The 25,112-nt window shown below is 34.7% G+C and overlaps 1 protein-coding gene across 1 annotated transcript in view; it reads right to left on the bottom strand.

The window, feature by feature from the left end:
- The window catches only part of LOC111516495 (isoaspartyl peptidase/L-asparaginase), a 130,819-nt gene that overhangs the window by 17,999 nt on the left and 87,708 nt on the right, over positions 1-25,112 (bottom strand). The window contains exons 7-9 of the mRNA XM_074170196.1: positions 20,423-20,652; positions 8,388-8,505; positions 3,871-4,060 (exon numbers count right to left, since the gene is read on the bottom strand). Of these exons, the coding sequence (XP_074026297.1) occupies positions 3,871-4,060; positions 8,388-8,505; positions 20,423-20,652 (538 nt within the window). The remainder of the gene's footprint in view (positions 1-3,870; positions 4,061-8,387; positions 8,506-20,422; positions 20,653-25,112) is intronic.

Here is a 25,112-nt window from a genome sequence, read left to right as displayed (position 1 = left end):
AGTTCAATCGAAATGGCGTGCAGGCGAACAGAGGACAAAATGAAGCGACCGTGCAAGGCTTCAGTGAACGAACATCGAGCAGAAAAAAGGGGCGGAAGTGTTTTATAAAATGAATTTCTCACTTCGTGTACCTATTTAACTTCAAAGGCCTAAAAAGAATCTAAGGTAAATAATTCAAGATTTTACAATTCCTAGTTTTTTGCGGTGGATTTGCAGAAACGATGTTCTCATTTCAGGCCCAAAAGAAGGAAAACGATCAAGGAGGATCAGATTCAGATAATAATACACCGTTGACGTTAAATTCAATCGATTCAACCTTATTTGGAAAATTCGGCTTCAACTATATCTTGATCGTTCACTGCCTGCTATATCATTCTCCGATTGTCTACCTTGAGAGCCGAAGTCCATTATATGAGGAATTGGATGCGAGATACGCCACTAACTAGCGTGGTTGAGGAAAATTTTCTTAAATAATTTCGGTCTGATCGTGTCCACCATTTCAGAAAAACTCGTGGAATTTCACCCCTTTCGGATATATGAGTATGTGAAAACCTACTTTTCGAGCCAGAGTGAGTACCTAGATTTCTTCTCCTTCAATGTCAAGTGGACTATTGACATAAAGAAGTTAGGCGTTTTATTTATTACTGTTACCGAATGATTATTGATTATTTGGACTTTCCTTCAATATTATTCATCTACATCTATACCTATTTGTGATTCAGTTGACAGCTGTTTATTGAACACTCCCTATTGAATAAAAGTACTGAGTTATAATAATTATCAAGTTTTGATGTTAATATTATGTATTATTATTTGTTGGCTTCATTAGAAACCAATCTCAGTGTTTCAGGTGTATTTAGTTTCCTGCTACTTGTTAACTAATTTAATAATATGTATACCATATTTAAGAGAGTAGCAAACCTCTTTGCAATTGCAATTGATTGATTATATAAATATTCATATATCTGCATTCATTTTGTTTGATTTCCCATTCCTCGTCAATTTATATAAGTATATTCATAGGCTGGCACCCTCTCAGCTTACTAAAGAACATCTTGAATTTTCAATCAGATCTCAAGAATTCGAATCAACGCCTTGGTTGTGACGTTGATAAAATGGGCTTGTTCCATAATTTTTCACTTGATAGAAACTTTGAATTGAAAAACAGTGCACTTTGTTTCATCTCTCTTAGTATCGTAGGTTTCCCTTAATTAATTATTAAAAATCGGATGTGGTAGGGTGGTGACGTCACGCCCCTATTCCCGCTTCTGGTTCGATTGACCAATAGGAACAATAGAAATGATCAACATTGCCAAATCGCAAAATTCACGAAGCCTATAATTATCAATTTGATTATGGAAGTGTATATGAACCCGTTGACTTTTCAATTAATGAAAAATTCTCAACATGAAATAAAATGTACACGAAAAATCATGTTTGCAAATAAGTTCTATATCTAAAATCAGTACACAAAGTCGATAGATCACAAAATATTGACCTAAACTGTGATATTATGCATTATTTAATGATATACAGTTATGAAAATCTAAAAATATAGCAAACTGGAATAAAGAATCATTTCAAATATTCAATTTATTCTACAATCCTCAATGTGTACAACTGCAATTTATTGTGAAAAACAATTCCTACATACATACCTTTTTCTAATATAGCTACAGAATTAAAGCGTTATAGGCTCGCTTGGGTAATCGGTTGAATCTTCCAAAACTTGAGAGAAAGGTTGAACGAGGTCAAGTATAGACAGAATTGATTGTACTCGAACTGATCCAACAAAGGCTTCTGAGGTTATAATACCATCAATCATAAAATGATAAAATTCAATTAATTTTGTTTCATACTTTTAGTAGCAGGATAAACTCCAGATGATACTTTCTGTGGAGAATACTTGAAGTTGAAATAAAAACCCTGCCATCAAATTCAATATTTTTGTTCCCCTTTCATTAATAGTCACTTTTTGAATGATTTCTATAAAGTCTTGGAAGAGTAGAAGGATTGTAGTTCTTTCTTTTCAATTCTTTCACCCATTTTTTTCTCGTCATTTTATCCTTTGGGAACCTAAACTCATTATATGAAATAACTCATTTATAAACCAATGCGCTTTCTGTTTTCTTGTGCCTTTCCGCACAATTAAAATTAGCACAAGAATGCACCATATTAATATTCGAATATATCTCTAAAACTCACCCAAAACATACACAAACTGAACTCGTTGAAAAAACGAATTGTTCCTACTCGAACTGTCAGCTAAGAAAAAGTTGAAACTCAGTATTTCAAAAACAAGCAGAATGGATCCGATATAACATATATTTTCAATGCCGAATGAACCAATGAATTGTGATATGGGTACTCCAATTCCCTGAGAAAATGATCGATAAATTAACATTTTCTGTAATATTTTTTCAAAGCCAGCTAACAAATAAATATACAATAATAAGATCTCTGGAATCCTCGAAATAAGCATAAAAATGGATAATAATATTTGCCTTGATAACTGATACAGTACGTTACATCTGAATATACTTCTAAATAAAATTAAACGATCTGTATTTTTAAATAGTTCCCGAATGCTCATGATCCCTAATGAAATAAATCAATTATGTATTCATACCATCCACCAAAAAATGAGAAATTCAACGTTACTGGTATATTAGCCATATTGTCATCCAGTCAGCCAGTGTCATCTGTAGTGTATGCGACAATGTGCTCTTTGTAATGTCAATGGTTTCCACAAAATTCGTATTTTTGTTAAAATGTTTTCAAAATGAATGTTGAGCCTAGTTTTGTTGAAGCTGACTCCCGACTCGATTTCAAATTGATCGATGAATTTTGCTTGAAAAATTTGCAATACTTTGGTACCGAAATGAAGAATGAAAAATTGAAATGGTGGGTGGTATTTATATGACATTCATTTCAGACTCTGTCTTTCATCGAAGGATGGAACGTTTCGATTCAATTTTCATTTTATCTCGGCCAAGGAGCAGTATGGTCAGTCGGTAGCCAAGCGGTTCGGCGTGGGTGCTTTGTTCACTCACTCGAATTGACTGCCGTGTTGGTCGGTGGTTCAAGCCCTAGTCTGAACGATCGATCTTCACTTGCTACCGTCCAACCCGTGTTAGGAACCACACATTAAAAGGTAAGACCTCGTTAATTCTTAGTTCGCACAAGTTTCGACTTCTGAGGGTTGTCGTTCGTAGGGGTGCGACAGCTGGTTAACGGAAAAACAGATTTTAAACAGATTTTAAACAGAAAAAGAGAAGCAAAAATATGTACAGTGAAATATAAAATCACTCCAGAACATAACAATCCAAAAATAACCCGGAAAAATATTTTCCGGAATGTAAACTAATGACACGGAATATGCAGCAAAATAGGTACCCGCCGAGACCTACCTTTTACAAAAAAACCTCCTATAATTATATAATTGTAACAGTTGTATTCAAACCGAGTTGACAACAATAACAGCAAAAATGGCGTCTGTCGAATTGGATCATCAGATCTGTAGTTGGATATTAAAAACCAACACCCTTGGCAACTCCGCCTAGACACGATCAATTTTATTGGTCAACAGACACGCGACCAATTTAAATTCTTGCTCTTCGAATTATTCTTTTTTCTTCAAATATAAAGAGATTTTGGGACCGATTAGCCTTGATAAGTATAATATACCCCTAACTCAATCAGTCTATAAAGAACCCAGTATCATTGATGTTGAGAATGTTTTTTATGACATTTCATTTCGTTAGTAAGTACGCCACACCGTCTATATTAATAACATCAACATATATACGATACAAGATTCAAATCAACTTGAATGTGGAATAATTCATTAGACTCGCCAAATTTACTTACATCATGACTATGTCCTATTTCCGTTTTGACGCCTCCGAGTCTTTTGAAAGAATCCAATGCTAGGCGAGCTTTTTTTGTAACTAAACTTCCAACTGGTACCGTCGGTACACCCTGTTCTTTCGCAAATCGATTGGCTCCTTCCCCAGCCAACAGAATGTGGGGTGTTTTTTCCATCACCATCCGAGCAAGACTAGAAAAATATTTTGAATCAACTCATTGCAGTGAATATTTTCATGAATTCATTACCACCATTTATCAATAAACAATCAATGATGAAAGAAACATCACTGTGAGTGGAAGTTTATTGTGAACTAGAACAAAGCACTTGACGAAGTATTAAAATGACAAATGAATTAAAATCACATGGTTACTGAAATGCCATAAAATACACTCAAAAACTAAAATGTAATGCAAAACGTAATGGAATGCAGAATACGAAAAAGAACTATGGATGGTAACGAAGTATATGTTCAAAATGTTCACCGCGAACGTCTTGGCAACATCCTAATCTCAAATAAAACTGTCTTCTAACATTATTTAACATATCAGGCGTGACCGACCTAATCGCAAGCGACATTCGTTCTTTTAAGTCATTCAAATCTGAAGGTTTAGTTCTGTACACATTGCTCTGTATATATCCCCATAAAAGTAAATCTAATGATGAAAGATCAGGTGATCGCGTTGGCCAATCAATCGATCCTCGCCTTCCAATTCATTGATTGAGAAATGTTGTATCGAGGTATTGCCCAGCATTAACTTGATAATGTGAGGGTACTTCATTCTGCTGAAATCATATCGTATTCACTGGAATTTGAGGGTTTCCTGGATCAGGATATAAATTTGCTAAACTTGGACTGGCATCATTTTCAAGTAGTGCCAAACAATTATCGCCATCCAAGTTGCTCTCAATGACAATGGTACTAATGATTTATTTTTCTACAATCCCTACCCAAACATTAACCTTTTAAGGATATTGCGTGATTTCTTCTCTCATCCAGTGAGTATTTTCCGTTGACCTGTAGCAGCAATTTTGACGATTTCCATGACCGTTTAGAGACGAAGTACACCCATCAGAAAACATAACGTGTTCTAATTAAATGATATTGTTTTTCAACATGTCCATCATTTGCTCACACAAATGAGTTCTTTCATCAAAATCGTCTTCCATGAGCTCCTGAATAAGTATCATTACATAGGGATGCATTTTATTTTCTTCTTATATGTTTACTATCGACGATTAGCTAATATTGAATGTAGTGGATGCCTGTCTACTCGATGTATGTGAGCATCACATCTAGTTTGAGTTCATCACTCATTGCATTGGCAGCTGATTTTTTTATATGTCCCACATGACCAAGCTCACGAAACTGCTTTTCCGTTTGACTTATTGTTCCTTGAGATATGAGCGGTAAATCAGGAAATTTCTCATGAAATAGGCTAGCTACTTCCTGTTGTGTTCGGATTTTATCTCCGTAACCAATCATTTGTAAAACTGTTATTTCATGCATTTTCATTAATCTAATCACTTGTCAGACTTGAAGTTAATAAACTCAAAATACTGACAACTGATGTTGTAACATACAAAATGACGTTGCCAAGAAAATTATTTACAGATTTTTAAAGGACACCATCTAAAACGAACATTGCTATGGTTTTTGCTTACTTTCTTATTATCAATACCCAAACATGAAATAAGTTTTGAGTATACAGGGTATAACTGAATAAGTGTAAAACATTCAAGGAGGTGATTCCTCATCGAAAAAAAGATAGGATCTTTCATATAAAGAAACATTATTGGAGCATCCTTTGTTAAGATACAGCCCCTTAAAGAGGGACATAAAATTTGTGTAACAATTTTTTTCACAAGCACTGAAAAAGTTACAATATTGAAATTGACCTGACGTTTTGTACTACCAAAAAGACACTTAGCCAGTAATTTATTTGGTTCACCCCATGGTTATAAGGGGTGGAAAACGCAACCCCTAAAATTTATTTCCAATGTAACTTTTTGTCTTATTATTTGTTTAACATTTGAAAATTTATTTCCGATAGCCTGTTTCATTCTAAACAAAAAATGTCTCTTGAGTTTTTTGATCAAAATCAACCAGTTCGTAGCAAAAAATTATTTTACGAACAACTACAGAGATACATCGTCATGAATGCGAACTGGATTTATTGTTGTTTTGTAGTCAGTACCTGCATTAAACGAATAAAGGGTAATAAACAAAACTAATTTATTAATAACAAAACACACAACATGTAGGAATCATAGTAAATGTTCAATATGTCTACCTCCAGACATTACGCATGCGTCTAGATGTCGGCGCATTGAGCCACCTATTCGCTCAAATATTCCTGGAGTCCCTCTGATTACCCTGCACGCATCGATGATGCGGTTTCTTAAGTCCTCTACATCGCGAACAGGAGTACGATAAACCAAATGCTGTAAATGTCCCCAAATAGAGAAATCGAGAGGATTGGGATCCGGGGGTCGAGCGGTCCAGTTCTGTGGTCTTCCTCGACCTATCCACTGATTTGCATATGTTTCAGTTGAATACTGACGTGCTACTTGACTTAAATGGGCGGGAGCCCCATCATACATGAAAAACATATCCCTTCTGACGCCCAAAGGAACTCCCTCTAGCAGTAATCGATGCACTTCTCTTAAACATTGAACGTATGCCTCACCATTTAATCGAGGAGGTAGAAAATGAGGCCCAATTAAATCATACCCAATAGCTCCGAGCCACACGTTAGGAGAAAACTGTTCTTGATGGTTAGTTTCGACAATAGCGTGAGGATTTTTTGTTAGCCCATATGTGGTAATATGGAAATTAATAATCTTGTCCCGAGAAAAACTACATTCGTTTGTGAATTCTATCGTCTTCAGAAAGTCACAATTTCTTCTAATCATTTCCAGCATCCAATTGCAAAATTCGAAACGATTCGGAAAGTCTCGCGGTGAAAGTGCCTGTACTCGTTACAGATTGTAAAGGTATAAGATTTGTTCCTTTAAAATTCAAAATACCGTCATATGATCAATATTTAGCTGTAAAGCAATCTTTCTAGTACTGGTAGTAGGTTGTTCTTCAATCAAATTAATTACTGCTTCCTCAAGCTGTGGTGTTCGTACTTCTCGATGGCGACCACAATCCTGCGTTCTTTTGTCGAATGAACCATATTCTCGTAATCGTTGATGAAGTCAAGCAAATATTCTATGTGAAGGATGCTGCCGTTGAGGATACATTTCAGCATATCTTCTAGAAGCTTCTAACCCATTCCCCTGCGATAGACCGTAAACGTAATGCATATCAGCCATTTCCTCATTTGTGAATTCCATTTTAATAACAGGTGAATTATTAAAGTAACAAATTAAGAACAGAACAACAACACACAATTAGTATTAATTCAATTTCGAAAATTCACAAACTGACAGCGTCATACCAATTTAATTGTCACTATCGCTAATAGCGACCTACCTACTAGATAGATTAGTTTCGTATTTTCGCATTCATGACGATGTATCTCTGTAGTTTTCGTAAAATAATTTTTTGCTGCGAACTGGTTTATTTTGGGCCAAAAATCCAAGAGACATTTTTTGTTTAGAATGAAACATGCTATCGGAAATAAATTTTTAAATGGTAAACAAATTATAAGACAAAAAGTTACATTGGAAATAAATTTTAGAGGTTGCGTTTTCCACCCCTTACTACCATGGGGTAAACCAAATAAATACTGACTAAGTGTCTTTTTGGTAGTACAAAACGTCAGGTTAATTTCAATATTGTAACTTTTTTAGTGCTTGTGAAAAAAATTGGTATACAAATTTTATGTACCCCCTTCAAGGGGCTGTATCTTAACAAGGGATGCTCCAATGAAATTTCTTTATATGAAAGATCCTATCTTTTTTTCACTGAGGAATCACCTCCTTGAATGTTTTTCACTTATTTAGTTACACCCTGTATTCCAATAAGTTTTGAGTGTATTTTATCGAATTTCAGTAACCGCATGATTTCAAATTATTTTATCTTGACTGTTGCAATAAACTTGAGAGCGATATCATTTTTGAACAGAGAATTAAGGGACCTATCAAATGATATATCACAAGTTCATACTTACCATTTGAAAAATTGGTGGTTATACCTGTCATTCGACGGTGGTTGAATGTAGGGGGAACAATTTTCTGTGGGTGGACGATAGTCCACCCATAGATACATTACTACAGATATTACAGATACAAAAAAATTTCCCAATAAAAGTTGTAGAGATTGATGAAAGCTATATTTGAATAATTATCACTGTCGTTCTCCAGATTATTCACTCAACTGAATTTTTTGGGCAGAGTGCTTCCTAAAAATAGGGTTGTTTGGCTTTTTACCGGGTGATACAACTATTATATAGCGAAATACTTGTTGCGGTTTTGTAAACTATCTAGTGAAAATGTCACAATGGAGTGTATCTTGAATGATATAGGAATTAACGAATAAAGTACTGAAGATCATTTTAAATAGTATCACCTTATGGGATGAGCGATATCTTTAACAACTGTAACGGCTCCGGCACTCAAAGTATCTCCTACCATTATACTTGCATCCATTTCCACCCCTCCATCAGTGTTCAGGACAGATCCATAACCTATAGCAAAGCATTCCTTGAATAAACTGAGTAAATTTTCAAATATTGAAGGGGAGATGAGGCATCTTGGTAAAAATTAATATTTTCTCCATTATTGAAAGCGGATTGTCAAAGGGCTTGTTTCATGATTTTTGGTCTATAGTTCACTTGATAGAAATTTCAAATTGAAAAACAGAGCACTTTGTTTCAGCTCTCTGAGTACCGTAGTTTTTCCGTAATTAATTATTAAAAATCAAATGTAGTAGGGCAGTGGCGTCACGGCCCTATTCCTCTTTCATTTGTAGTCACTTTTTGAATGATTTCTATAAAGTCTTGGAAGAGTAGTAGGATTGTATTTCTTTCTTTTCAATATTTTCACCATTTTTTTTTTCTCATCATTTTATCCTTTGGGAACCTAAACACATTATATGAAATGACTCATCTAAACCAATACGCTTAAGAAGTATGAGGGTGTCTTCCAAAGAAAGGAAGGAACTCTATACATGAATGTGTAGATCATGCAAAGAAGTAACTTTCAGACACAAACTGAAAGAAAGTCCTCCTGAAACAGATACTTTTATATAAACATTGAATTATACGAAAGAAATTTTTTTGTATCAAGATGGAGTAGTAGAAAGCCAAAAACTTTTTTTCACAAAAAATAATCACTCCTAAAAAATATAACCCCTTCAATTCAAATCTCTAAAACACTTTTAAAACACACAAAAACAAAACTCAATGAAAAAACGAATTGTTCCTACGCGAGCTGTCTGCTAAAAAAAAGTTGAAACTCAATGTTGCAAAAACAAGCAGAATGGATCCGATATGATACACATTGTTAATGCCGAATAAACCAATAAATTCTGATATGGGTACTCCATTTTCCTGAGAAAGTGAATGATCAATTAAAATTTCTTGTAATTATTCATTCATCCAGTCTGCAAACAAATAAATATACAATAATAAGATCGCTCGAATCCATGAATTAAACATAAAAACGGACAATAATATTTGCCTTGATAACTGATATAGTACAAGTTACATCTAAATATGATTCTGAATAGAATTTAAAGAGCTGTATTTTCAAATAGTTTTGGAATGTTCATGAACCCTAATAAAATAAATCAATTATGCATTTATGCCACCCACCAAAAACAAGAAATTCAACGTTACTGATATATTAGCCATATTGTCATCCAGTCAGCCAGCTTCCTCTGTAGTGTATGCGAAAATGTGCTCTTTCTAATGTCGATGGTTTCTAAACACAATTTCGTATTTCTATGAAGTTTTGTTGAAGCTGGTTCCGACAACTTCCCAATAGTTGATTTTGAAGTGATCGATGAATTCTACTTGAAAAATTTGCAATACTTTGGTACCGAAATGAAGAATGAAAACTTGAAACGGTAGGTGGTATATTTAGTAGGTCCCTTTCATTTATATGGCAGTCATTTCAGACTTTGTATCTTATCGGATGGAAAGTTTTGATTTAATTTTTATTTTAGCTCGACCAAGGTAGTAAAGGTAAAATTCAATCCAAAAATAACCTGAAAAAATATTTTTCCGAATGTAAACTAATGACACGGAATATGCAGTAAAAATTGGCACCCGCCGAGACCTACCTTCACAAAAAAAAACCTTCTTTCATTAGATAACTGTAACAGTTGTTTCCACACCGAGTTGACAACAATAACAACAAAAATGGCGTATGTCAAATTGGATCATCAGATCTGTGATTGGATATTAACCCATTACTGCCCATGGGGTCGCTAACGACCCACGACAAATATGTTATCAAAACTACAGTCTCAACTGCAACTAGGTTAACCACTACCTACTTCCGCAATGTCACGTGTCTATTTCTGCCGCCAAACATACTGAAGTGAAGTTATAGTTGGTTAGGGGTTCTCAATATCATTCAAACTTTTCCATATTTTTTATGTGTTGAGAATGGCTGCGCTTCCTAAGGATACATACTGGTAAGTAAGTTATTTTGTTATTTTATGTAAGATAGTTGCTTTCAGTAAGTCTTAATAATATTGGGGTTAGATTTGCCAGTTCATATTTAGCATAGTTGTCACGTTTAGGGCATTTGAATATAGGTGGGTCATTAACGACCCTCTGGGCACATGAATACTATTTATACATAATTTTCATTGTTGAATATTCGTACAGAAACCATATTTCATTTACAGGAAACGTCCTCTCACAACCGTCGAAATATTAGAAGAAATTGAGAGACTAGATGAAGATGACCCAGTTCCTGATGAAAATAGTCCTTTTGCCTCCAAGTGATGGCGAGGAAAGCGCTGAAGATTCGGGGGATGAGGAATGCATCGATCCCAACAGGTTAGGAGCAGCTCAACTGAGAGCTCCAGCGGAAGTTTTTTTTGAAGATGAGCTTTTACATGAGAATGAGAATGACACAACGACTTTTTCCCAAAAAAAAGACGGAAAACAGATGACATATTTTCATGGAAAGGCGGAGAAGACAATCCAAACTCTAGACAAGAAAAAAAATCGTAAATTTGCAAAACCATGTCCATTTACCTCCTCAACTGAACCACTCGAATTTTTTCAACTTCTTTTGTCTGAAGAAATTGTAGAGAATTTTGTAAAATATACGGTTACGTACGCTGCATCAAAAAATAGACTATTTGAGCTAAAAACTGGGGATATGTATACATTAATAGGAATTCTACTACTTAGTGGATATGTTCCTGTTCCTCGCAGGAGGATGTTGTGGGAAAATAGTGAAGATGTACATAATTCACTTGTTACTAATTCCATGCGTAGAAACCGTTTCGAAGAAATTTTTTCAAATTTGCACGCTGCAGATAATGAAAATTTACTACAAGATGACAAACTGGGAAAAGTGCGCTATTTGATTGATGCCCTAAATAAAAACTTTTTTCGCGATGCGCCATTTGAAGACAATATATCAATCGATGAATCAATGATTCCATATTATGGAAGGCATACATGTAAGCAGTATATAAAAAATAAACCTGTGAAATTTTGTTACAAAGCGTGGGTTGCAGCACATAAGCTAGGTTATTTCCTACAGTTTCAAATTTATCAAGGTCAAAACAGCCAATATGATAAAATTGAAGGAATGGGTCTGGGAGAATCAGTAATTTTTCATTTTGCTGAAGTCACAATATCCCAATGAGAGCATGTCTTTTTATTTTGATAATTTCTTTTGTTCAGCAAAGCTCTTGAAAAAATTGGGAGAACATGGATACAAAGGCACCGGAACAGTGAGGGAAAATAGACATAGTGAATGTAGACTAGTGGATGTTTCTACTATGAAAAAACTGGCAAGGGGAGCAATGTGCAGTGCATATGGTGAAGATAATGATATTGTAGAAGTTCGCTGGAATGACAACAGTGTTGTTACATTACTCTCTAATGAGTTTGGACTTTATCCAATTACAACATACAAGAGATATTCAGTTATTGAGAAAGCTAAAACAGATATTCCTCAACCTAATGTGGTGAACAAGAACAACATATTTATGGGCGGCGTTGATCAACTTGATAACCACGTATCGAATTACCGAATATCCTTCAGGGGAAATAAATGGTGCATACTCATAATATTTTGGTTATTTGATGTGAGTATCACCAACGCTTGGCACTTAGCTCGGGGGTATGGCTATAAAGGTGATAACCTCTCATTCCGACGAAAAGTTGTTCAGTCTTTGCTGCTGAAATATGGAACAAAAAATATTACACCGGGACCAAAAAGAGCGTATATAAGGAACCCCACGATAGCAAACGTAAGACATATTATCCTCACCCAACAAAACAGAAGAAGATGCCAAGTTTGTAAAAACAAAACTACGAAATGTTGCGAAAGCTGTGACGTTCCCCTGCATGACAAATGTTTCGAGACATACCACACCCACTAAGTTCATTAGTTTTCTGCTGAAAGAATTGTATTTAATTTTTTTTATTTGTGAAATACATGATTAGCAAGTCTGAATATGTTTATGTTTCATATATGTTTAATGCTCAAGGGGTCGTTAATGACCCATATCAAAGCTCGGCTACTATTGTAATTTTTTTTGTGGCTATTTGTATCATCTATATACCCTTTTCCTAATAAAATTGGTAACAATTCACAAAAAATAGTTCTGGGCATTAATGGGTTGAAAATCAATACACTTGGCAACTCCGCTCTAGACACGATCAATTTCATTAGTCAACAGACACGCGGCCAATTCAAATTGTTCTTTTCGAATTGTTCTTTTTTCTGCAAATATGAAGAGATAATGGGACCGATTAGGCTTGATAAGTATAATATACCCCTAACTCGATCAGTCTATAAGCAAACCAGTATCATTTTCCATAGCATGAAACAAGTCCATTATAGTTACCACCTCAGTGGAACCAATTTTCAGTGTTACTATTTTCCGGGTTTGAAGACCGGGGCTAGCTTTCTCAGAAGTTTATAAATCCTAAGTTCATATCTCTAATGACTGGATGTCATGGCTGCATAAGACGTATTTTTGTTGACCCCTCAGGTATTTTGGTGTGCTATTACCTGTATCTGGCTTAGGTAAATGCCGTAAAGCGTGTTTATATTGATACAGGTAGTCTGGTTGGTGTGATAATAACTTTACCTGGATTTGGTAAACTGTCAAACACATTTAATTTTAATAGAAAAGAAAAAGCTTTGAATCTCAATCGAATATGAAATTCCATTCTGGATGTTTATAAAAAAAATAGACACATTTTTTTACATCAAATGATTTTGTATTTATCGAAAAAAACAGACTACATTTTTTTGGTCCATATTGCAGTAATATTTTTTCATGAAATGAAAGATAGATATAGACAAATATCAAAAAGAGTGGTTGAAAAAAAATATTGAAAATAGCTGAATTTTTGGTATTATGTAGGTAGTATGTTATTTTAATGGAAACTTACCGCGATCAATCCTCTGAATGCTCAAGTTTGAGTCATACAGGGGTACAAATAACAATATTTTGACGAATTTTGGAAATATTCGAAAATCAATTTTCGAAAATCAATTGGATTTTATTCAATTTCCATCATGAAGGGCATGAAACAAAAAATAACCATATTGAAACTTCCTGGTTTCGAAATTAAAATACAGATAGACAGTCAAAGTTAGATTTTTTCCATATTCTTGATATTGTTCTGATGAAAAATTTGTTGCCGATTTCTCCATTGCCGTCGTGTTTTATTTAGTATATAAAACTTTCTGGAGATCAACCTCTCCCATCTAACTATTTTATAAATATTGGTTCGAAACATTTTTTTCATTATCAGGAAATCGTTTTCTGCTATTAAATAGGTATTGCTGAATGTATTTCGCTGATTTATGAATTTGATTCAGCGTATAAGTGAGTGAGTCTTTCGCTATTTGTTGAGGTGTCATATTGAAAATACCATCGCTAGGAAGAAAACATGAAAAAAGTGTGTTCCAAAATTTCATTTCAATTATTGCGAAATCCATCAAGGAATTCTATTGATTTTCCATATTTTATAGATAACTTACTATTTTACAAATCTTATCTGAGTAATGAGTTTTTCAATTTGTTATGCGTATACAGTAATAGTCACAAAAGGTATTTGTGATGATGCCATTTTTTTGTTAAGCCCAAAATGCCAACAATTTCAACTTTAACGTTTGGTTTTTTGATTTATGAATACTCAATGAGAACAATAACAAAGTCATGCATTATTTGAAATCTAGAAGACTAATTATAATGAAACTGAAAAAATATCATACTGGCTTGCTGAAATATGATAATAATAATAATGACGTTTATTCGTGAGAAAATAAAATCGATACAATAATATACGAGTTGGGTATAAAAATGAATAAACATAATAATATCCACAGAAGTATTATACATACTTGTTTGTGGAATTACAATAATAGGAACAGTCATGAAAATATAAAATATAAAACTGAGTGTGAGATAAATATACATTAAATGAAATTATACCTGATTGATTTATATCAAAATAGTATAGATAAACTTGAGTATACATACATACATTTCAATATCTGCAGAAATCTTATATCTAATGAATAATGGGTATACACATATATACATACATATACAGTGTCACCATTAAAGTGCGCCCCATATGGGAAACTTTTTTTTCGAAAAGTTTCAATGAAGTTTAACTTCGGCACTTGTTTGTTCCTCAAATTTAACTTGAAATGATGCGGCCAACTGCGACCCACTGACGTTCAGTGTTTGTCAAATTCAACTTAAAAAAAAAAATTGAAAAAGTGCATTTCTAGATCGAATTTAACAAAAAGTTACTTGAAAAAGTTGTGTCTACGGCAATTTTATATCCATATGCTCATACTTTAGTAAAATCTGCTCATCATGAAGCATCTGATAATGCGAAACAATATAGGGTGATCCAATAAAAAAAATGGTGACATGCTCTGGTGGTGCGATAAGGGAAGTAACATCAAATGTGTCAAAATGTAATGTCAAAATGTGTCCCCCTGTATACTATGGTTGACTTGTTTTTTATTTTTTCTGCAAATCATCGTACCAAAAGTTATTCAGGGTGGCTCGTTTTGAATGGAATGCACTGTATACATATCAAAATGAAAATTAAAATTTCTCAGACAACGGATAAGTTCGACCGTTTTGAGACATTTAGCGTACTCTTAAAAGGTACTCTCGATGTAATGCCGGACCAAATGCCCAAAACTGCTGACCGTTGCTTATGATAAGGAATTTTTTATCGACCTTTCTTGAATAGTTTTCATCTTCCACGAACTGAAAAATATGAAAATTATAACGGAGAACTTTATATAAACGTAGAAAGGGCAAAATTTTCAGTTTATTTTGGTAAGTTACTGCGTAAAATCAAAGTATATTTCACGAAGAAAAATGTTTTATTTACTAGTAACTTGACGTATTCTAGAATTTTGTCTATCGAAAAATTTGCTAAGAAATAATACAATACTTATCTTAACGTTTCGGACGCCAAAATGTGCCTACGTCTTCAGCAATGGACAACAAATTCAAATATATATGCAGGTAATACTTTGCTGATAAATTTATTAATCAACTTTTTCGACAGATGAAGGAGTTTGAATACGACAAGTTACTGCTGCATAGAACATTTTTCTTTGTGAAAAATACTTAGATTTCACGCAGTAACTTATCGGCGTGAACTGAAAAGTTTGCTTCTTCTACACTTGGATAAAGTTCTCCATTATAATTTTCATAAGTCTCAGATTGTGGAAGGTGAAAATACCTCAAAAAGGTCGATAAGAAACTTATTTTCCTCTACAAAAAATTCCTTTCGTTCAATAGATAAGGAACTGTTCTGCATAAATACATATGGGGAAAATCATGAGAGAAATTCTACTTGAAATACTGTGTTACGGTTCTTCCAGAAATTAGGTCGAAGTTATACGAGTTCGATATTGACTAAGTACAGATAGCAAAAACTTTGGTAGAAGGAATAAACCGTTCCGGAGATGCAAAATTATGTTTATAACAAATACACTTTGAATTTCAATCAAGTTGAAAGCAGAAATCTTGGACACAAAAATTAAATTCAGTTCAATTAACCACATTTCAATTCTTGTATGACTCAACGGTACTTCCAGTTACTTCTGGGACACGTGAGAATTATCAATTTTTCATTCAACCCAATATTATTACATTGCAGTGGTGTATTTCTCCTTATCTGTGGTTTAGTTATCAACGAACATGTCCCACGTCTGTTTATTTTTGTTTATTTGGTTTTTTTGTTTTCGAGTTTCTCTAAATAAGTTCGCAACAACTCATTCATAACAACAACGAATATTTCCATTTATTTATTACCTTGGCTCATCCATCCCATCGTTGATTTTATTGATAGTAGGCAACACTGCAAACACTGATTTGTAGAATTCCTTCGATTTGATCCATGTGTTTTAAACAAATTCGAATCAATACTTGAAAGCCAAGCTGAGTTGATATCTTTCTGAGTTTCTAAGTATTTTTAGTTAGCTACTTATATATTAATATCAAATACACAATGAGCAGAAAGTGAAGCCGCAGGTAAATCTCTTTCATGAATATTTTACCAGGATTCCGAAGTCATTTGCTGTGGGCCCAGAGCGCAGACGCAGTATCACGGAAAAAAAATTAACTAGATTAAAACCCGTCTTAATTTACGCTTTACATAATCAACAGTAAGTTACTAATCACGATAATATAAATAATATAAAAAATAAGGTCAATCGTTTTTTTTGTTTCAGGTACTTGCGGGTCTTCTCCGCCCCCCAAGTCCAAACAACAATCTTGAATCTACAGAGTCCGCCAAGAAGGGTAGTTAAAATGTTCCAGAGTGGGTATTGATCTGCCGTGAATTTTTCCTGCAGGAAAACGGTACCCCAAAAAAACCCTTTAAAGAAAAAATCCTCATTGATCTCTATTGAAATCATCCTAACTACATAATACAAAAGTAGCATCCTTAGGAACTTCACATTAATGTGGCAACACCGTAAAGCAGTGATCGATATGAAAAGTAATAGTTTATTTTATCAACCTTCAATAATAAACCAAAAGGTTTCTAATAGATATAATAACATGGCCAGAATCTATTGAAGTTATCGAAAGTAAAAATTAACGCATTGATTTCCAGCAGAAGAATCAACAACAAAAATAAAATGAATTATGATTAGACGTTACTATGATACTATACATTTTTATTGGCAAAAGTCCAGTGACCGTATACTAGAAAAACCAAATGAAAACAACAAATATTTTACACAAGACACTTTAGGTACACTCCATTCAAATTAAAGCAACTTACCTTCTAGTTCAGAAGGGTTTTATTTCCAATAAAATCCGGAGAAATACTGGAGACAAGTATTTCTTCTTCGGTTGCTACAAAATAGATTTCAGTATTTTTCACACACAGACAGATCTTCCTATAATAGGAGAAAATCAAAATGAGAAAACGTCTCAAAAAAGCACAAATGGACGGAAAAGGTTGACAAAAATGGCGTACTCACGTGAAGTTCTCTGATCCTTGAAAAGGGTGAAAGAGCCACAGACAAAAAATAGCAATACTCTATAAATAAGAAACTAACAGGCACTTTTTCCACATGAAATGAAACCTTATGAAAATTAATCTTCAATGAGGTTGCAAAATGGTTCTTTCTGAACATGCACGGAGCGATAAGAAAATGACCAAGTCAGAGAATGTCGAGTGGGAAATTATATCCATTGGATCCTATTTTGAAAAATGTTTCCGTATTGAAGTGCATACCTATACGTCATGAGCAGCGTTAAGTAAACTAATCAGTTGAAGAGTTGAAATACGTGACTTCCGAGTTATCTCCAAGTCGGTAAGTTAAATCACTTAATTATCAAGAAAGGTGTGTGATACTGAAAGGGGCAATAATTTGAAAACTATCTACATCTACAATTTTTAGGTATATTCACAATTAAAAAACCTCTAAGTCCCTCTGACCCACAGATGGCGTAAGATGATTGATAATTTTTGTTCACTATTGTTCAATTTAAACTAGCTGTCAATTATTCACCTACACTCAGTCCGAATTCAATTCTGATATAATAATAAAAAAAAACAGTAAAAATAATTTCCTTTTAGACACGTCTTTACATGAATTTTTATGAATAATAGCAAGATTTTAATATTTTGGAGGAATCTATACCAGATGAAAAGTATAAAAAAGAAGCAAACTGGGCATATCTAACAAGAAAACAGAATATAAAATGGCGAAAAGTTCTAACATACCTTACACCTGAGTTCAAGTGGTTTCAAGAAAAGCCTCTGGATATTGTTGAACTTGAGAGTCCCTATACAATATTTACAAAATACTTTCCAGAAGAATTTTTTTTACGGATGATGGAATGCACAAACATGTATGCAGTTTTCAAAGGTAGCAAATTTCAGTCAACTACGGTAGAACTTCGAACATTTATTGGAATTCATATACTTATGGGCAATTTAAATACCCAAGAATTTCTTGTTACTGGGAACCTAAGATTCGTATAGCTCAAATTGCAGATGCTATGCTCATCAACAGATTTTACAAACTGAGACAACATATTCATTTCGTCGATATGACCAATATACCAACCAATTCTTCAATGATCGGTTTTGAAAAATAAGACCACTTTTTGATTACATAAGGAATAGGTTACTGAGTTTACCGCTGGAAGTACATTTAAGTGTTGATGGACAGATGGTACCTTTCAAAGGTTGTCTAAATGTTAAACAGTATATCAAGGAAAAACCAAATCCGTGGGGTATAAAAATGTTTGCCCTATGTGGTTCGAATGGTCACATGTATGATTTTTTAATTTACCAAGGATCTACGACGGAACTAGATCCGCATATGGTAAAAGTGTTTGGGCAAGAAGGAGCTGTGGTGGAAAAGCTGTCAAAAAGAATTAATGAAAAGAATTGCAAGCTGTATTTCGACAACTATTTTTCAAATTATAACTTATTACAACATTTGCGAAACAAAAATTTTTATACGACCTGTACTGTGCGACAAAATCGATTTGCAAATCCGCCGTTTTCGAACGACAAAGAAATGAAAAAACGTGGCCGCGGTGCACAAGAGGAACTCATTAGTCAGGATGGAGAAGTGATCCTTACAAAATGGTACGATAACAAACCTGTTGTTATGGCATCGAATTATGTGGGAATTGGTTGCAAAGACATTTGCAAACGATGGGATAAACAAAGATAAAAAGTATAACGAAGTTGAAAGGCCAGATATCATTCAGAGCTATAATGAACACATGGGAGGTGTAGACAAAATTGATTTTCTACTAACATTATACAAAATTGGCATCCGATCTAAAAAATTGACCCTTCGCATGTTTGCTCATGCTATAGATCTTGCATGTGTGAATGCGTGTACTGAATATAGAAAGCAAGGGGCTGCTCTAGGGATTCCAAAAAGTAACATCATGGATTTGTTGCATTTTAGAGCATATATCGCCGATGTTCTTATCAAGATTGATAAGACCACAACAAAAAAGAGGGGCCGACCTCCTGGAGACACAAACAATATAAATCAACCATCAACTTCAAGGGCAAACATTGAACAAAGACCTTTGGAAGAAATAAGATTTGATAATATTGGGCACTTACCACAAGTGGTTAAAACGAAAAGTTTTGGTAGGTGCAAGAAACCCAAGTGTAAGGGTAAATCAAAAATTGTTTGCTGTAAATGCAATATACATTTGTGCTTGGATAGGACTAAGAACTGTTTTTATGACTACCACATGGCATAACTGGTTAAAGTAATGTTTTATAACTGTTTTTTGCCCACAATAAAAAATTTAGCTTACTACTGTTTTAGATTATTACATTCTCTTCCATAGTAATTTACTCACAGTGTCCTCATTTGAGGACAGACTGCCGCCCCCAGGGGGCGTTACGAACATAGTTCATATATGTATACATAAAAAATCGTTAAAAAATGCGTAAAATTGACAAATACAAGTTTAATTTTTTCTTGAGCAAATTTAAAAAAGTGTGAGTGAAAGGGTTTAAAATAAAAGGTAAAATATGATATCTTACAAACTTTGACAGACTTTATTTCGAAAACTAATTGAGTCCGACAAAAATAAAAGTGTTATGAATTCCTACCATCATGTAGTATCATCCCAGAAAAACTCGCGAAAATTCGTAGGTATCCCATAAAGTATAATTTATCCCAAATTTTTTTAATGATGAAGTATTATTCACAGTATTTCTTGAAAAAATGCATAATGGACAGAAGAGATGATTCGGACTGACTACAAACTACCATTTGAAATAAAATTCATTGAGTACATGAGAGATTTTCAACAAATCAAAATCTATAATTCCTATCTAAAAGTAGTCCTTCAAATCAAGAAGAATTTATTTCCTTCATAATTTCGAATATTCTTTCTAAATGACAACTCACCAGCATTGAATTCTTCAAGATCTTCCATAACTCTGACAGCTGCTTCGACGGCATCCAACGCACTTCCACCATCTTTCAGAATTTTATAACCTTTTTCAACAGATTTTTTAACTCCCGATATTTTCCCAGCCTTCCATTCATCAGGGATATCCCCAGCTCCTCCATGTACAAGAATTATTGGGTTCATTTTGAAAGCACTCGATGCAAAGGAACGCATGCACCTTGAATGACTGAGCCAAATATTAGTAAACAGCATATTGTTTCTCTTATCATTTTGATAACTGGGTAAATAGCACAATGACCTTATCATAACCATAGAAACATATATGTACGTATTATATAAAGATCAGTGTTTACGAATGTAATGATCTTTTGGTGTATTTCATACTTTTACAAACTATTGATATGGAATCAAGCATTGATAATGCAGAAGCAGGAATGAACATGCATTTCTCAGATAAAATTAAATTAAAATCTCGATAACCTGAATAGTTACTTTTTTCATAACATCTAACTATAATAATAACAATAATAATAATACTGATAGGTGAATTATAATGATAATAATAATAATAAAGAAAAGAGAAATGAATTTTTCTATGTTTTTACCACTTTCATTTGTAAGTAACGTTACAGCAGTTTCGTCCTATACGGACATTTTCATACTTATACAATAAACAATACAATGAAGTTCAGCAACGTTAGTTACAAATAAAAGTGGTGAAAAACATAGAAAGTTTCATTTCTCTTTTCTTCATTACGAGTTCCTACCACGTAGTAACGGCTACATCCATCAATTCAATAATGATAATAATAATAAAGCAGGAATGGCCTCTAACACTCTTGGCCTTTGGTGAGTTGCGCCACCACTTACCCGAATAACTGGTGCAAAACCGGACCGGCAATTGCTGCAGCAAATATGCTTGCCGTTCCAATCTTACTCTACTCGTTTGGTGGAGTGGACTCGAGAGGAACTGTATCAACTCGACCTAAATACCCGAAAAATGATGCATCTCTATAGAAGTTTGCATCCCAAATCGTCCGTTCCACGGTTGTACTTCCCCCGAAAACAGGGAGGCCGTGGACTTTTGAGGTTGGAGTGTCTATATGACGAATAGTATGTAGACACTTAATGGTCCGCGACCATGAGAGAACCAAGTTCATTAGCTGCTCGGGCAGCTACCTGAGCAGCTTATGAACTTTGTTTAGTTTTCGACACTGAACGAGGCGATTACAACTCTGTCAACAAGTTGGAACCCGTTCAGCAAAAAGCTCATATAAAAGCCGCAGAGATCACCTCACTTCTGCGGAAACACAAGGAAAAGCCAATGCATGAGTTCTTCTTTGATAACATTGGATACCTTGGCTTATCAAAGCGCCTAACTTTCGCTTTCCTCAGGTCAAGTGGGCTGAAGTCGGAAACTGAGGGGTTCATCATGGCCTGCCAGGATGGTGTCCTCAACACCTTAGTCTACCGCAGTCGCGTGTTAGGTATAGAGGTTCCTGATACAAGGTGCAGGGACTGCCGCGAGGCGCCCGAGACCATAATACACTTTCTATCAGCATTTCCAGCATATGGGGTCTCGGCCTATATCCATCGACATAATGCGGCCCTAAGAGTGCTACGGCACTCTTACGGTATTGATGAGACACCGGTGTTGCCCTACGCTCCGGGAGATATTAAATCCGTTTTGGGGAACGAGAAGTGACGAATTTATTGGAACTGAAAGTTGTCGTTCGTATGGGGGCGACAGCTGATTAACGGAAAAACAGATTTTTTTTATTCGTTTCCTACCCTCAGGTTCATACAAGCTAATGAGCCTGATGTAGTCCTTCTCGATATTTTTTGTGGAGTTTTCAGCTCCTGGCGAGACGAACATCGTCAGAAAAGAGGAGGAAAAAACGGATAAAATATCGAGATTTTCTCTTCGAACTCCGCAGACTCTATTCAGACCGCTCTGTCAAGATGGTTGCTCTGATTATTGGAGTCCTTGGTGGAATGATGTCCTCTCTACTCTTGAATCTCAAAATCATACCTGCTTGCCGCACTGAGGCAGAACTCTCAGCCGCACAGATGCAGAAGGCTGTCATTCTCGGCTCACTGAGCTTGCTCAGGGCACATGATTCTCGGACCCAATGATCACCTACCCCACGGTGTGGGGAACATCTTGAATGAAGTGCCTAGGCGATATTAGTGCTACTGCACTTGTTTCACAAATAAATAAGTATGATATAATGAAAATAATACAAAAAATGAAACAATAAAAGACAATAATAATCTGTAAAAAAAAAATCTGTTTTTCCGTTAATCAGTGGCGATGAATCAAGAAAAATATCAATGTTGATTTGAAATATGATGAAAAAGTTGAAATAGTGTAATAAAAAAAGTTGGAAAAAATTGTTAAGATCGACAATATAATAACAATAATATTCATTTTCCATTAGACACAGATAACATGTATTGGAATCGTCAAAGTACACATGAAGCCATGACACAAAATTCACAGTTTTTATTAAAACAACAACAAAACCAAAATAAAATAAAGCACAGGTACACTTTTATATTACGAATCGTAAAATTCTTGCAAATTATAAAACCATTTCTCAATCAAATAATTTTTCAACAAGCTATTGAATTTATCAAGGTTTGTTATGAAGGTTATGCTATGATGGTATTTCATTGAAGGAGAAATAACACGATGAAGTATTGAAGATGAATAGATGAAAATCAACACGGTTGAATATTTATGTAGGACATGTTTCATAAACTATAATCTACTGAAACGTCTGGCGTCGAATGAATCTATTGAAAACACTTTCCCAACAACAGAACAAAAATTACGGTCTCTCGATGCGTTGTTTCGCTAACCAAGTTAGCGTCTTCAGGAGAGCATTATGATTGAATTTTAGAAAGCAACGCCGAAACAGCTCGAAAAATCAACCAGACATTTGGCAATGATAGTGTTGATGAACGCACTGTTCAGCGTTAGTTTGCGACATTTTGTTTCGAGTATTTCAGCCTCTAAGATGATCCTCGAAGTGGTCGACCAACAGACGAGGATTTAATGATACTAGTGGAGACTGGCCCATCATAAACGATGCGTGTAAAGGGGCAATTCCACTAAGGCAACAGTGAACGACATGTCGCATGGATACTTGTTTCCTAGTGTTGCCCATTGTAGGCGTCCGACAAGTTGCCCGGACACATGTTGCATGTCGCATGCGGATTTTGTTGCCCCATATCGCATGCGCGTTGTCGTACATGGGTGTAGCATGCGGCATGCGTGATTCCATTCAAGCAACTCAGTTTGGTCAACATGTCACTACAAACAGTAGCGGCGGCTGCTTATTTGGTAATCGCATTACGAAAAGGTCGCAAAAGGAAAAGACAAACACCACAGTATTGGAGAAAAAATTTATATGTCGATGGACAAGAAATTCAAATTAATTTGTACAACAAGTTGGTTGCTGACGATGATGTTCTATTTCGAAATTTTACGCGGATGAGTAAAGAAGATTTTGAATACTTACTTCAAAAAATCTCACCTATAATGAGAAAATGTGATACCAACTTTAGGGAAGCAATTACACCTCGCGTGAGATTATTAGTGACATTGAGATATTTGGCTACAGGTGATAGTTATCCATCGCTTATGTATCTATTTCGATTATCTGAGCCAAGCATTTCTCGAATTATTCCAGAGGTTTGCAGAGCTATGATGGACGTTCTACAAGATTTTGTCAGGGTAAGTAAAAATATTAATATATATGTATAACCATTTTGTTATTTGAAGCAAAACATAACTTAAAATACTTAATAAACATAATTATTGAGTAGACGAGGATAATGATTCGTCTGAAAAGGAGCTATAGAACGACAGTAATTCGCTGCTTCCCATTTGGGGAGATGGTGTAGTTTCTGGATGAACAACCGTCGGCGTCAGTTGTTACAATGTGCTTGGTTGGTATTTCCCCATGTCTGCTTCGAACAGTATATTGTTAATAGCATGTTCTACTAAATTTTTGGTATAGGCACTATACTGCCGATGCTTAGTGGCGACATACTCCCCAAACACGGTACTTGCATCCCTTGGCTTATCAACAGATTCCTTCAAAATGGCATATGCTTCATATGAACGATCATCTTCCACTTTTCTCTTCCTGTTTACCTTAAGGGGAGATTGAAATAATTTTTTTGATGGACGAGATGGGGACGGAACTGATGAGGAATGAAGTACATCAACAGTTTCATCTTCACTGGGTGCAACCTGTAGATCAAAAATGAATTTAATGTTTTTCAATAAAATGTCATAAAATAATTGAAAATTTATTCAAATTTGAAATAGAGATTAATAGATCAATTAAATGTTAATAATTTTTTTTTTCAGATGCCACGCTCAGAAAACGAATGGAGAAAGATAGCAAATGATTACGAAGTTTCCTGGAATTATCCTCATTGCATAGGAGCTTGTGACGGAAAACATGTTGTCATACAAAATCCCAAAAACAGTGGCAGTATGTTTTTCAACTACAAAGGGACTTTCAGCATTGTTTTAATGGCCGTTGTCGACGCAAATTATAATTTTATATATGCTAATGTTGGCTGCCAAGGCAGGATATCTGACGGAGGTGTTTTTCGAGAAACATCGTTTTATCACAAGTTGGCCAAATGTACGCTAAAATTACCTGA

This window comes from Leptinotarsa decemlineata, unplaced genomic scaffold, assembly GCF_025532065.1.
Source record: "Leptinotarsa decemlineata unplaced genomic scaffold, Ldec_3_MD MMD2_P_RNA_scaffold_7, whole genome shotgun sequence".
Classification (NCBI taxonomy): domain Eukaryota; kingdom Metazoa; phylum Arthropoda; class Insecta; order Coleoptera; family Chrysomelidae; genus Leptinotarsa; species Leptinotarsa decemlineata.
Note: the sequence above shows the minus strand (reverse complement) of the source record. Positions and strands in the feature narration are given on the sequence as shown.